The sequence below is a fragment of the Cheilinus undulatus genome, linkage group 17 (genome assembly GCF_018320785.1).
Source record: "Cheilinus undulatus linkage group 17, ASM1832078v1, whole genome shotgun sequence".
NCBI lineage: Eukaryota > Metazoa > Chordata > Actinopteri > Labriformes > Labridae > Cheilinus > Cheilinus undulatus.
The window spans coordinates 38,529,500-38,545,503 of record NC_054881.1 but is presented as its reverse complement, the minus strand read 5'-3'; the positions used below and the strand labels follow the sequence as shown (position 1 = coordinate 38,545,503).

At 42.3% G+C, this 16,004-nt stretch overlaps 1 protein-coding gene across 1 annotated transcript; it reads left to right on the top strand.

Annotated features, from left to right (window-relative positions):
* Positions 1–1,047: 1,047 nt before the first annotated feature.
* Positions 1,048–15,003, top strand: LOC121524739 (glutamic acid-rich protein-like). Its single transcript, XM_041810226.1, has 6 exons — positions 1,048–1,409; positions 6,175–6,316; positions 6,481–6,901; positions 8,874–9,116; positions 9,259–9,590; positions 10,443–15,003. Exons 2-6 carry the CDS (start codon positions 6,183–6,185, stop codon positions 12,313–12,315), a joined length of 3,003 nt encoding a protein of 1,000 aa, XP_041666160.1. The 5' UTR covers positions 1,048–1,409; positions 6,175–6,182; the 3' UTR covers positions 12,316–15,003.
* Positions 15,004–16,004: the final 1,001 nt, after the last annotated feature.

The following is a 16,004-nucleotide window of genomic DNA, read 5'->3' as shown; positions in this document are numbered from 1 at the left end:
AGCCTTTTGGCCATCAGACAGGACGCTAAACACTGCCATCATCACAAAGCATCCCCACTATGAAGCATGGTGGTGGCATCATCATGATGTGGGGAGGCTTCTTGGCAGCCGACCCTGGAAGGCTTGTGAAGGTGGAAGGTTAAATGAATGCTGCAAAATATGGGAAAATCCTGGAGGGCAACCTTATTCTGTCTGCAAGAGAACCATACTTGGGAGAAAATTTATTTTAAAGCCGGACAATGAGCCGAAGCGTACAGAGAGAGATTGTGCAACCTGGCAGAGCTTGAGCAAAGAAAAATTGAGTACAATTGCAGTGTCCAGATGTGCAAAATGCCTGTGAGCGAAAGTGAGGTTGTAAGCCAGCTGTGAACATAGTCACAGCAATTCATGTTGCAATCAACAATAGGATGAGTAGAAAAAAACTTCATTCTTTTCACACTTTTGCCAAAAACCAACACTATCATCTGAGTTACCACTCTTAAACACTTGTTCTTTTTCTAAACTGATGACTCAACTATCAGTGATTTATAACCCTCCAAGCTCTTGGGTGCAGCCTCACATACCTGCTGCTGAAAAATGTCCACAGCCTGCCAACACGTCGTATATGTATCAGTTACCGGTTTGTGGTTAAACACTCACATTGCTTTTAGCTGCTTGTTGAAGCAGCAACAACCTGGTCAAATAGTTCATATAAACATAGAAGTTACCACTGAAGAAGATGTTGGTTTTCTCTCACAGTATGGAAGTAAAAAGAGACGAGTATTCGCCAAAGTCCGTTCTGTGCTGGTGTGACGTTGCACGTGTAATCCGTGGATTGCAGGAACCCTGAAACACAACACCAAGAGCTGCTCGCCAATCTTCACAATGCTCGGCAGCTCGCCAGCAGGGGGAGGTGCCTGGATCCTGGTGTGTGTTTTAACACATGGTGCTGGTTTCTGATTGGCTCAGACATGCTAATACCGGCCTCATTTGTTTAAATGTTGCACCTGTTGAATAAAGATAGATTTCACATAAGTGTTTTATTTAATTAAAGTGTCTCCTCTGAATCTCCAGACCGCCGGCTGCTGCTCCCCTCGTTGCCTCAGTTGACACTAAATTTAGAGCCGCAGCTCTGGATCCGTTAACGTATGATGTAAAAATAGCAAAGAGGGAAGCCTGCTCGCCACGGAGCAGACATACAGGACAGAGTGTGTAAGCTGATAAAAATTTAACTGCACAAACAAACTCAAGACAGACAGAAAGACAAGCAGAGGGAGAGACTGAGGGTTTAAATCTGGTATAAAGACCGGAGAGAGAGAGAGCGGTCTAAAGACAGGAGAAAACGTGGACAGACGGTGTGGTTCACCTTCATGATTACTGGATGTAAACAGACAGACAGGCAGTCTGTGAGAGAGACAGGAAGACACAAGGTAAGACCTGATACATTCACCTGTTTCAAAACTTATACTTACAATTTTAACTCTTAGATTCCAAACAGCTCTGCTGTTTGAATGATTACTTTCTAACTGTAAAGGAGCTCTGTTAGCAGTTGTTATGCTAAGCTAAGGCTATGCTAAACATCCTGGGGGTCTGCGATAACATGCAAGGTCAGGGTTACGTGACCGGCAAAGTCAGCTCAAGAGAAAGTGAAGAAAATGTCACTGATTTCATTTATTTTAATATTGACTGGTGTGTTGGTTAGCACTGTTTCAGGCCTAAAGTTGCTTTAGCAGAATATGATGAATGACCTCAAGTGACGTCACTTGAGTCAGTGTAGATTGAAGCTCCGGCTACAAGTTAGTGTTATAGTGCTGCGGAGAAATACGCTTTTTGTGAGATGAGGATACATGAGGGTTGGCTAGCTGAATCTTTAACCTCTTTAGTACTGCCTGTTCAAGACGGGAATGTTATAAGTTGAACTGTGAATAATACAGAGGAAGAGCCAAAGAGAAAGGGCCCGTATCTGAATTATACTCTTAGGCGTTTTAGACTGGCAGGGCTCCGTGATGGTTCCCATTCCTAAACCTAATTTTGAACCAGCCAGCGCAGTCAAACCAAAAAAAATTAGTTCTGAACCTGAAAAGTTGGTTGTCAGCTGGATTCATAAATGGTGTTTTTTCTCTTGGGAACCGTGACATCAGAAGCGATAGCAAATGCCGGGTTCACCTGAACGCCAGACCAAATACTTTATAAACTCAAGAAACTGAAGAAGAAACAGGGTGACAGCAAGAAGGACTTGGGCAAAAGTGGAGCTGGAGGTGATGATACAAGTCCATCATGTCCATCATGTTCTGAGACTCCAGAGCCAGAACTAACCTCGCAAAGCAAATGGATACGCCCATTTCCTTGTTTCTCACTGGCGAATCCATCTTGCAAAGCTCCCATCTGAACCGCTTGGGCCCGGTGAGAAAGTGACAGGACCAACCAATGACTAAGGGCAGTACTTTCAGGCGTGGCGGAGTCGTGACGTAAACAGGGCGTATCCATCTGCTTTCCAAGTTTAGGAGATTCCAGTTCTAGTAGGATTTTAGTTTAGCATCTGATGTTTCTAGAGTTTAAAAAAATGTATATCCCTGGAGCAGAGAATATTCCAGCTTGTTTGAAGCCTTTTGTGCTCATGCTTCAGAGGGAGATGTCAGTGTCTTTTATCGTCACCATGGGGGTTTTCATGGGGGATTTCTAAATATCATCTTACAGAGGGAAGCCTGAGCTCAATTCCTAATTTTGATCCATCGTCATATCGAGATCAGCTCATTTATCATCTCAGACACTGCTAAGTCCTGCAGAGGATCCTGCAGACAGATGGGGATTAAAATGTGTGAGCTTTATGTTACACACACTTGTCTGTAATGTAGTGATTGTACGATGGCTCTGTGGCGTAGTGGCCCTTCACAGACCCAGGATGATGCTTTTATAGCACATTTAACAAGGATGTTTTCCTGTAAATGAAACCTGATTCCACTGATTTCACTTTATATCTAAAAACAGAAACATGAAAACATATTGGCAGGTAATCCAACATGAAGAATAACAAGAAAACTTCCCTTTAAGATGAAGTTTATTGTTTTATTTGCACAGTAGTGCAGTTGTAAGGTTTTTTGCTGAATTCAAAGATTTGTCTACATCTGAGGTTTCTGCAAAAGGAAAACTATCTAAATAATTTGTTGACATGATCAACATCTCTTTTTTGGGTCTTTCTTGTGTCTTTATTTTAAGAGCACAGAAGTTAGAGTCTGAAACTGAGTGGAGAGAGAGAGAGTGGTAAATGACATGAGGGAAAGAAGCCACAGGGCCAAACTGAATCCGAGCATATCGCACCAAGGACAGCAGCCCCTGCACATGGGGCGTCCAGACACAGGCAACCACTGCCCCAAAAACTTATTTTTGACATAAAAATGAGAGAAAAAGTTTTTATTTTGGCAACATTAATATTGAATTTCAATTGAATAATATTGAATTTCATTTTTATTCTTATCTTTATTCTTATCTTATCTTATCTTATCTTTTATCCTATCTTTCTTATTTATTCTTATTATTTATTATCATTTGTAACCTTGCAAAGCAGATGGATTCGGCGTGGCAGGGTCGTGACGTATGCAGGCAGCGAGAAGAGGCCAGTGCAAGTATGGCGGAAGACGCTAAAGCATCAGTTTTATCAGAGCATGACGACATTTCTTCGTTAAAAGAAGAACAAAGAACAGCATTGAGTTGTTTTTGTTGTGTACTGACATGTCTTCAGTCACCATGATTCGTGTTATGCAGCTATCAATGGAGTTTACTCGTCAATAGCAGCACACCTCAGTTTGGGGCCTCGGTTTTGTTGCTCTGATTGGCCCGTAAAGATGTGACAGACAGAACGTTCATCCAATCACCCTCTGAGTTCTTTTTTTCAAAGGCTCTGCACTTTCCCAAATGCTGTCTATCGAAGGTTTTACTACACATCCATCTGGTGTGTCAGGTTGTGTCATTTGGTGATAAATCCGAATTCTTGTCGTCCAAAATATATAAAAATAACCCGTTTCTGCATCATTTAAGGCCCAGTAAGGCCGTCTTGCTGTTATTTCTGCTACGCATGCCGATGAGTTGTGTGTAATTCTAGTGATGCCTGTTGACTTTAGATGAGTCAAAATTTAACAAGACGTCAGGCTGCACTAAAACTGGGCATATCCAGTAATTTATGTTTCTTATGCAGGCAGGTTGAAAAATCAGATACACCTTATGTCTTACTGAGGTATTGGATAAATTCCATGTTTAGGCATTTCAATGATGGCTGAGAGCTCTGAGAGCTGAGTATTTAGTGAAGATAAATCCTACAAGCCTAAAGGCCTAAGTGTGTCATTCAATCTTCGACCATTCATGAGTCAGGCTGGAGTACAGGTTAGTCTGACGACTCTGTTTTTAGATGTTCACATTTACTGCAGCAGCAGAACATGTTTGTGTTTGGTGTCAGGCTCTGACCTGATCTCTCCTCACAGATTGATTTTACAGCCCCATTTTCAAAGAAGTTGGGACATGATGTAAAATGTCAATAAAAACAAATTGCAATGATTTCAAATCTCAGAAATGCATACTTAATATATAACATATCCGATGTTGAAACTGAGACATTTTACCAGTTCATGATAAAATATTGGGTCATTGGATTTAATGGCAGCAACACCTCTCAAAAAAGTAGGGACAGGGTAAATTACATTAACAGCTGGAGGAGCATTTTGCGACTAATGAGGTTAATTGGTGATAGTTCAGTGACATGACTGGGTATAAAAGGAGCATTATAAAGAGGCAGAGTCGCTCAGAAGTAAAGATGGGCAGAGGTTCACCAATCTGTAAGGCAAAGCAAGTTTATCTGTATAGCACATTTCAGCAACAAGGCAATTCAAAGTGCTTCACACAGGACATTAAAATACAGTGACAAAGGGAAAAAGAAACACAGTGGAAATATTTTAAAAGAAAAATGTAAAAAGGGATAAAAACAGCAAATAACCCCCCCAAAAGATAAAAACAAAGATATTAAAGTAAAAGTAAAAGTGATAAAGTGTTTACAATTGCGAAGATGTTTATTTATTTGTTTGTTAAATGTGGATCCCCATTAGCTGTACCCTGGAGCACAGCTAGTCCCCCTGGGGTCCATGCTAAATAGAAACATATTTACAGGCATATCAAATATACATTAAAAAAAAAAACAAAACACCACAGTCCGTGCAAACCAGAATTAAAGTCATACCTCACACAAATCAAGAAGCTTGAAATATTAATTTCTGTCAAAAATAAATGTCAGCCATAAAACATTGGTACAAAGATTAGGATAAGAAAACTTCAAACACTTACTGTGTGCATAAAGCTAGGTTAAATCTCCCAATATCAACAGTCCTTAATATCATCAAAATATTCAGAGAACCTGGAGAAATTTCTGTGAGCAGGATGCAAGGCTGAAGGTCAGTATTGGATGCTGGTGATCTCTGGGCCTTCAGGAGCCACTGCATTAAAAACAGGCATGACTCTGTCCTGGAAATCACTGCATGGGCTCAGAAACACTTCCAGAAATCATCGTCTGTCAACACAGTTGGCCGTACCATCCACAAATGACAGTTAAAGCTGGATCATGGAGAGAAGAAGTCATATGTGAACAGGATGCAGAGACACTGCTGTCCTTTCTGGGCCAAAGCTCATTTAAAATGGATTGATACAAATTGGAAAACTGTTCTGTGGTCAGATGAATTAAAATTAGTGCTTATGGTGTGGGCAGCTTACACATCTGGAACAGAACTATCAATGCTGAAAAGTAGAGAGAGGTTTTAGAACATAAGTCCCCCTCTAGATGACGTCTCTTTCAGGGAAGGCCTTGACTATTACAGAAAGACAATGCTAGACCACATACCACATCCAACACAACAGCATGGCTTCACGGGAGAAGAGTCCAAGGCCTGAACTAGCCTACCTGCAGTCCACACCTTTCAACAATTGAAAACAAAGAAGAAATGGTGAAATGTCTCAGTTTCAACATCTGATATGTTGTTTGTGATATTGTGAATCAAATTTGGGTTTGTGAGATTTCATAATTTGACATTGCATTTTGTTTTTATTGACATTTTGCACAGTGTGCACACTTTTTTGGAATTGGTTTTGTAGCTTTAGAGGACACATTTGTTAGTGTTTCTATTGATCGTGCCCTTTTTGCATTTCTTTCTCTTTCAGGTGACAGGATGTTGTCGAAAAAGCAGGAGGGCCGGGTGTTCAGTAACCGTACGCTGAGGGACCAATGGGAGAAGATCGCTCAGACCGTGGAAAGCCAGAACAAACAGGAAAAAGAATGGAAGAAGAAGAGTGACAACAAAATGTGAGAATCCGATCAGAGATTGTTTAGTCTGAGATCAGAGATTGTTTAGTCGGCATCTTAAATGGTTTTGCACTTCTTCTGGGTTCGACTAAACGTGTTGCAGTCTTGTAGTTCAGCGCCCTCTCCTGACGATTTAAGATGACTATGTCTGTGTTTATCTACAGAGCATGCTCAAAGTGGAATTATCACTGGCAGCTTGTTGCTGGTGGAGACTTCAAGAAGGTCACCAGCGGCCAGAATGAAGAGGACGACAAGCCAAAAGTCAAATTTAAAATTGTCCCTCCTCCTAAACCCAAACTAGAGCCTCCTCCTCCACCTCCCCCAAAGAAAGAACCTCCTCCTCCCCCTCCTAAACGGCCAAAACGGAAAGTGGAGGTGGATGTGTTTCGGATCTGCTGGAAAGATTCCTGGATGAGTATGAAGCCTCCAAAATATCTTTACCTAAAGCCCAGAGAGGTAAAGACCAGAATCCCAAGATTCACGACCATAGAGATTTGTAACAACAGAAAGCACAAACCAAAAGAGGATCAGTCAGAGGAGGAAACGATGACTGATGACGAGAGATGGAGTCACTCCTGGAAGCAGGTACTCTAACTAACACAAGGTGAATGGTTTGCATTTGTGTCTCAATGCCGTGGTCATGCTGTGGGGAGATGATTTGTGAGTTTTGCCTTGGTGTTGCACGGGACACTCTCCATTTTTGGTTTGGGGGATAGGCTCCGAAGATCCTTCCTCAGGAAATGTTCAGGTCTAATAGCTGTGTTACGGCTGCATCATGGCTTCTAATATCAGTGTGCATGTTATTGCGGTAGGTTGCTCAGGTAGGGAGTGAGCTTTTGCCCCAATTGAAGTTAATGCCCATGTTCTTGTTAACAAGTGAAGGTAGAATGGACCCTGAGATTTGCATGCAGACTGGTGCAGCATCAGTTGTGTTACAGGTGCTGTACCATACCGTCATGGTGAAGAGGGAGCTGAGCTGGAAGGCAAAGCTTTTGATTTACCGGTAAATCTATGTTACAGCCCTCAACTATGATCATGAGCTCTGGGTAAGGGACGAAAGAATGAGATCACGGGTTCAAGCAGTCAAAATGAGATTACTCAGGAGGGTGTCTGGTGTCTTACAGATAGGGTTAAGAGGAAGTAGAGGGATCTCAAAGTAGAGCTTCTGCTTCTTTGCTTCTAAAGGAGCCAGTTGAGTTGTTCAGGCATCTGATCAAGATGCTTCCTGGTTGCCTCCCTGTGGAGGTCTTCCAGGCATGCCCAACTGGGAGGAGACCGCAAGGCAGACCTAGGACTCGCTGGAGGGATTACATGTCCCATCTGGCCAGGAAATGCCTCAGAATCCCTCAGGAGGAACTGGAAAACATTGCTGGGAAGGGGGGGTCTGGGCTGACTTGCTTTGCCTGATGCCACCGCGACCTGACCTGGGATAAGTGGAAGACGATGGATGGATGGATGGATGGATGGATGTTATTAAACTGCACAACAGTGCTTTGGTGCAGGTGTCAGCACTGTTGCCTCGCAGCAAGAAGGCTCCAGCTTGAATCCTGGTCAAGGCCTTTCTGTGTGAAGTTTGCATGTTCTCCCTGTTCATGTGTGGCTTAGCTCCATGGACCAAAAACATGCTTGTTGCGGTAACTGATGACTCTATATTTCCCATAGATATGAGTGTGAGTGTGCCTGCTTGTTTTTGACGCTATGTTAACCCTGCTATTTACTGGCAACCAGTCCAGGGTGTATCCTGCCTCTAGCATGATGACAGCTGGGATAGGCTCCAGCCACCATGACCAATGAAGGGATAAGTGGTGTAGACAATGGATGAATGCTATGAAATCAGGGCTTGCAGACTTCCTGTGGGAGCGCTATGTCTCAAACTATAGCAAATCTAGAGAATAGAGGGCTCTTCTATGAATACTGCATGCAGTGGACATCTCACCTTGTCTTGGCAGATATCAATGTACTCATAGGTAGACTTTGTTTGTAATCTGTTTCTAGACTACCCTGATAAAGACCATGAGCTGAAGCACATCGGTCCAGTAAAATCGTTCTCTTCAACTGGTGCTGAATCTCTTTGTTTTCACATCAGTAAAATATGTTGCAAAGAAGAAAATGAGTGTGATGGAGCTTCAGGTTTGTTCTTTTCAAAGTAAAAGCCTGTTTTTGCATTTACATAAAGAAAATCTTCTTGTAAGAGCCTGACGCTGTTTAGGAGCAGAGCCATAAATGACTGTCATCTGCATATAGATAATAATTAGCACTGGCATCTTAGACAAAAACAAACTTAAAAAGTTTGGTTCCATATGTGATGTATTTACAATAAGGTTATGAAAATGAGAGGGTGGGTAAGAGATAGCATTAATGTACAGGAGAAAAACAGGAAGGACTTTTTGTTACACAACGTTTAGGCTAAAATTTCCGGTTAAATTTGTGGATCAGGCTGAAAAGGGAGAATTGTAACTGTACATAATCTCAGTGTTCTCTATGTACTGAGGTATTGTTGGTTAAGGCATGACCTCCTGACACCTGTAAACCATCTTTCCTAACTGTCCTTGTCCAGGTGAAGAGTCCGGCCCAGTTTGAATCCTGTGAGGAGAAACCGTTCCAGTGGGAGGATTTATACAACAAAAAAATTCTCAATGAAGTGAGGATAGGAACCTACAGTCTTCCTCTCTGGGCAGGAACCTGGAAGATTATGAACTTTCCCTTCAGACAGTACAAACCTGAGTGGGATGTCATCTGGCCGGATTACGAGCAAGAAGTCAGCGACAAGACTGAAGAGTTAGAGCGACTTGAGGAAGAGGTGAGGTCCACATTGGTTCGATGGTAGATTTCTCCTCTGGTGTTACTTTTTACCATTGTTAGGCATTTTAAGAGACGGACAAAAAGGACATGAACTTTAATGATTTTTTTTTTCATATGTGTTTGTTTTTATTGTCAAACAGGAGGAGATAGAAGACTGGGAGGATTCATGGAAGCTTTCTGAGGCAGAAATTGAAACAGAATACCTCTCGGAGGAAGAGGAGACAGAGTATGATGAAGATGAATATGACGAAGACGAATATGATGGATATGAGTATGAATCAGAAGACCTTGAAGATGAGGAGACATTGTCAGAAAGCTCTAAGACATCAGCAGCAATCATAGCCAGGATACACCCTGTCTTCATGCCTGGGTGGGGTGACTCCTGGATGATCTCTGCAGCGCCCCCTGTGGAGACAGAGGAGAAACGGAATAGCTGGAACTCCAAAAGCTGGGGATATGGACAACAGTTCAGGTGGGTTATTTATAAGGGCTTTTGGGCCAGCTAAATCTGTGCAATTCACTCAAAATGGGCACTGTCTAATTCATGAAACCCATGGAAAAGGTAACAAGCTTCCCTGACAGCCATGCAGAACAAACAGCTTCTCTAACTGGTGCTATTTCTGCATATTAGGTTTACCTATTCATAGTCTTTTAGGGAAAAAAGTGGTCCAAAGTCACACCTGAATGAGAGGACACTTCAAAGTGCACAAGTCTGAACATATCTGCTTTAAAGAATAAAATGTTAGGAGAAAGTTACCATGAAAAGCTGATGAATTGATCGGATTTCATGACGGTCATCGGCCAGATCTGTCTGCAAAGCTCCAATCTGGAATGTGAACCTGACCAATCAGCATTATTTTAGAAGAACGGGGCGGTAGCTATGGTTGGGGCATGGTTATACTGCAAGATGGTCTTCCACTGGTGAAGAGATTTCTTGGATGTAGCTATAGAATTGCTGCAGATTTAGTCAGAACTGGACCACATTACTCTTTGCAAGAAGAGAAAAGAAGCAGACTGAATGCTTTCTTTGGTGGAAACAATTTTGCTCTTCTACCCAGCAATTTTGACATGAAGTTGCAACAGGATAGGAAAGAAAGAAGTTGTCTAACCTAGCTGTAAAGCTCTAGTTTATTTATGATAGCATATTAAACACAAAGTCACACTTAAGTGAAAGAAATTTGTGGCATTTTAAATCACAATATTCAGAACAGATCTGCTTAAATAAAGAAACCGTAATGGAAAAAAAAGATTGAAATCTCAGTTACAGTCCATGTTTCCCATGGGCATGACATTAATTAATACCTACACTCTGTTGTATTCTCAGGTGGTGTGGGGCGACTCTGGCATCTCATCATCAGCATGGCGCCATGCTCTTGAAGAAACGCAAAAACACAAACCTCCTTCTCACATCACCGCTGGACGAGGAGATCGAAGAGATGACGGAGTGGACAGACGCCTGGAAGACCGTGAAGAGATGGATGCCTCCAAAGGATGTCCAGCCTGTTGAGATGGAGGGGGAAGAAGAGGAGGAGGAAGAGGAAGAAGAGGAGGAGGAGGAGGAGGAGGAGGAGGAGGAGGAAATTGAAGAAGACAAAAAGACTGGCACAGAGAGAGGTGAAGAAATCCAAAAGGTGATGGAAAAAAAAGAAATTATCAATAAGGAGGATGATGAAGAAATTAAGGAAGAGGAAGATGAAGGAGTGGAAGATGAAGAAGAGGACAAAGATGTCGACTGCCAGGAGGAGGACAAAGAAATACAAAAGGAAGATGACAATGATTCAGGACATAAAGAGGAGGAAGAGGAGGAGGAAGAGGACAAAGACATCGAGAGCAAGGAGGAAGAAGAGGAAGGCATGGACAGCAAGGATGAAGACAATGAAGAACAACAGGATGGTGATGATTCAGGACTTCAAGAGGAGGAAGAGGAGGAGGAAGATGAAGTTAAAGATGTCAACAGCAAGAAAGATGAGGAAGAAGAGGAAGATAAAAAATTGGATGAGGTGGAAAGTGAAGATGAGGAAGAGGAGTTTAAAGAAGCACTGGAAGAGACTGAGGAGGAAGAAGAGGAGAAAAACAAACGAGAAAACAAGGAGGAAGACAAAAACATGAAACAAAATGATGATGATGAGGAGGAAGATGGGGAAGAGGATGATGAAGAGTTTGTAGATGTGGAGGAGGAAAACAATGATCAAGAAAAGGATAAAGATTTAAATAAAGATGAAGCTGAAGAAGAGGTAGAGGAGGAAAAAGAGAGAGAAGATGACGAAGATGAAGAGGAGGATGGACTAGAGGAGAAAGAGAAAGGCAAGATGGATGAGGAAGAAAAGGAAAAGGTGGCACAGGACGAAGAAGAAGAGGAAGAGGAAGAAGATCAAAATAAGGGTAACAATGAAAAAGAAGATGATGAAGAAGAAGAGGAAGAGATTGAAGTCAAGGAGACTGAGGACAAAGCAGACAAACAGTCAAAAACTGAAGACAAGGAGGAGGATGAAAAAGATGCCGAGGAGGGTAAAGAGGAGGACGAAGAAGAATATGAGGAAAAGAAAGAAGTGGGCAACAAAGACGAGAAGGAGGAGGAGGAGGAGGAGGAAGAGGATGATGAGAAGGACTCAAAAGAGGACAACAAACAGGAGGAGGAAGACATAGATGAAGAGGAGGTCAGCAACAAAGAAGAGTGTGTGAACATCCAAACTGAGGAAGAAACTCCTGAAAAAGCAGATGAGGAAGACGAGGACAAAAAAGTGAAAAAGAAACGAACCAATCGTAAACCCACCGCCCCGCTCCATCTGCAGTTCCACAAACTCCACGCCTCCTTCTCTTCCTGGAAGCAGTCCTGGATGGTGGCCGTCGCTCACAGATCGGGAGACGTGGCCGAGGAAGATGAGGAGGAAGGAGAGGAGATCGACGAGCTGCGCGTTTGGAAGGAGTCGTGGAGGATTTGTCGGAAGAAGAAGCCGGCCGAAGATAAAATAGTTTGTTTCTCCATGAAGAATCGGAATCAGAGAATCCTGAGACTGATACGTGAAGAAGAGGAAGAGGAGGAGGAGTGGAGGAAGGAGTGGAGTCGGAGCTGGAGGATGAACAATAAAGATATGGAAGAGGAAGAAGAAGACGAGGAAGAGGGAGATGAAGAGGAGGAGGAGGAGGAGGAGGAGGAGGAAGAAGAAGAGGAGGAGGAGGATGATGATGATGAATGATCTGGAACACTGAAACTCTCTTAAATATTCGACTCCAGGAAAGTGGACAAAGATCTGGTTTCACACTGACAGGACTGAAAAAGTCTGAACCAGAGATTTGCATCATACCATGATGCTGTCCTTTCCTGTGAAGAGATCAGTCCTGACTCTAATTGCTAATTTAGACTTTGTGCACAGATAAAGTGTACATTTTTCTAATGACAAAGCGTTTCAGGACACAAACTTTCTCCTCCAAAGTGAGCACCATCAAATAAAAAAATCAGAGCTACAGATTTATCCTATTACAGTAGAAAGTTTTGTGATTTGCCAGAGATCTGCAATACAAGGCCTCAAACTGTTGCCTTCCTGCAGAATAGCTTGCAAAGCTGCTAAAACCCAGCTTACTGAGCCTGGACAGTCTTTTGACCAATCAAGTTTACTGTTGATTTTTCACACAGTTGCTTTCAGCTTCAGGTGCCGATGTAGGGAACCTCTCTCTGGAGGTTGTTTTATGCTGCCATTGATACAAATAGTAAGGTGCTGTATCATCACAAATGATAGCCAACCCTAAATGTTAACTTTTGCCTCTCAAACTCTACTCACATTTGCAGAAAACTTCTGAAAAAACACCAAATTTACTTTGGTTTAGCTGCATGTGCAATCACAAACAGCAGAGCTTTTCAATCTGGCATTACCCTGAATGTTCCCACCTTGCACCCTCGTACTTTCCCACCATTGACTCAAATGCAAATCCCAGGAAAACTTCCCCTTATGAGGGTAAAGCATGAGCAAGGAAGTCGGGAAATTTTCTGGGTAGGATAGCCTGATATTTGCAGAAAATGTCTAGGCTGCAGGTGTGGGAGGGGCTTCACTCTGCCCAAAGACTGCAACTAAAAAATAAGGTCATGGTTTTGTGTCCAGCTGCTTTATTTTTTGCAACATTGAATGAACTGAATTGTTGAGAAGTGAGTTCAACATGAAGGCACTGATACTTTGCACCAATGCATGTATTGATAAAGAGATATCTAAAGGCTAAAGTGAATAGCTTTGACTGTAGGATCTTGGTTGAGGATACAGTCGCACTAGGCAGTCGGTACTGTGCCTGAGCATGTTTGACTAGTGAGAACTCCATCCTGCACTCAAGCACGGTGCACTTCCTTGGCCCTGGCACAAGGAGGGATGTGCAACATAGACATGATGTAAAATCCAGGGTAGAGTGTTAGGATGCACCCAGACTAAGGTCACTTGCCTCTTACCGTGCCTGCACTCATACTCCAGCCCAGCTGGGCCATGATGCAAATACATGCAATCACTAGGTCGCTGAATGCGGTTTTCAGAAAGCATGGTGTTACAGAGTCTGCACAATGCAAAAATGCATGATAATGACTTCATTTTACAGCTCATTTTGAGTTGTTTTGATGAGGTGCAGCCCTCTAACTCTCCTGCGTTGTTTAACATTAGTATCATTAGGAACGGTTGTAGTGATTATGCATCATGACCACTTTGAGCTAGTTGCTTGAGGTGTGCATGAGCAATTGTGCAAAGCCAAAGCCTACATCTTACGTCTGTTCCAGGGTCAGGGAATTATACCATGCTTTGGACTCAAGGATGCTTAGGTAGAGCACAAGCTGTATCTGACCATGAATGACAAAGTAAGCTACTGTCATTTTGTCTGTCTGTCTCTCCAATGTGCCGACTATGAGACCACACCTCTTGTAAAAACCAAGCGTATTGCATTGGTTCAGGCAGGCCACGGAGTCAGGCTCTGCCATAAGTGAGATCAGCTGATCTCATGCAAGCCCTAATCAGCTGATGCCCAGCTAATTTGCTCTTAGCACGCTACTGGCTAATCGCTCTCATGCTGCTGTATTCAAACTGCTCTCACTCTGCGAGCTGCTCTTGCAGCTCTCCTCCACCCCAGCTCCTCCTCCATTCTGCTTCTTATCTCTTCTACTCGCTCTGCTCTGGGGATTTTTGCTGCGTCTCTCCCTGCCTCAGGCTTTCCTTAAGAGCAGGAATGTTTTCTGCTTCATGCTTTCCATGAAGGCTTGTTGAAGGTCAAGGGGAACCCAGAACAGCCACCCCACCAAATATAAATTACAGCAGTAAGTGCTAATTAATAACTGCTGGATATTTTCTAAATCATGTGTGTTTCTTGACAGAGTGGTCCTGAGTGAGTGTGTGAGTGCAGACTAGCAGGGTACTTGGGAGACGAGCATCCCTTAGCACAGTCATGGCCGCTGTGAGAGAATAAGGAGGTGGACTTGTCCATTCTCTTTATATCTGTGTAGCTGATTCCTCTACCTGTGTCCAAATGTTAATCTAGGCTCCTTCAGAGCTTCAAACATCAGTTTAAATGAAGATGATTTAGCCTGAGATTTTTGCTTAATTTAAAACAGAACAACTTTGGACTTTTAAGATGACTAAAAGCTTTAAATTCAAATGCTAACATGATGGAGACAGTCCGGGAATATGAAGCACATATGAGAAATGATGGATGTGATGGAAATATTTAAACATGTGAAGACTGTAATGTGAGAAAACATCATGTACTGTGACTGTAAAGTGAGAACAATGCAGAGATCAGTCTTAACAGTAGCCTCTAATAAGGTCTGTGTTTACTGTGGTCTATCCTCTCTGCAATGTAGATGTATAAATCTGATGTATTTTGACTCCTTAATAAAGTTTTCAGTCATATGAGTGCTTCTATTCTTCTGTGTGACTCAGTTTTTTAATTTTTTTATGTTATGGACACTTGAGGGTTACAGTGTAGGGCAACGCCTTCTTTCAACTTGTGACTGCAAGGAGGTGTATTTGTTTACAGATGGGCTGAAACCTGACAGATACTACCTGTTGCCAGTGCGTAGAGGCTAATTTTGTCTAATATGGAAGTTTGGACGATGAATTTAGAGATTTAACTGGACAAAACAGGGATGATATTTCAGAGCAACAAATGTATGAAGATGCCAGCCTTCCAGAAAGTTGATCTATCTATCTAAAAAGAACAGAATATCATGAAAACGTCCTTTTTTTGCTGTGATTTAATACTAAAACTTTGGATGTAGAACATATATTCTATTTTTTGAGTTGCACCATAGTTGAAGCATGTAGGAGCTGGTGTAATAAAAGCACTGACTCCTGGTGTGAACTTTGTCTCCCTCTTCTGGCCTCAAGCTTTAACACACCTGCATACAATCTGCTCATCACTGTTAAAGCCTACTCACCTGAATGTGATCAGTAATCCTGCTGCAGGAAACGTCACTCTTTATTAAAGCCAACAAAAAAATACATCTTTACTTATCTGTTTACAAAAACCAGCCATTTCCAATCCTGAAACCTTTCAACCTTGATGAAAATTCACCTTCTCAATCCTATATTTCTGTGTAATTCTCACATGAAACATATTTCAGCCTCAGCTTACAGCCTTGTTTGTTTGTGAACTCCACTTCAGTTTACTTTAATCACCTGACTTTCGCAGTTTGGCAAAAAAAAAATGTCTTTGCATTTTTGTTTTAAGCCAAAAACAACTACAAAATAAAAATGAAAGAAGTAGGTCATCACTTTGTGGTGCTCTAACTTCATTAGACTTACAAACCCATATTTCTTGAATCAGTGTGACTGCGCTTTAGCCACTAGAGGGAGACAGAGAGCCAATAAAGCTCAGCCTGCAGCTCTGTTGTGAGCACATCCCTTTTCAATGAAGTTTTCCA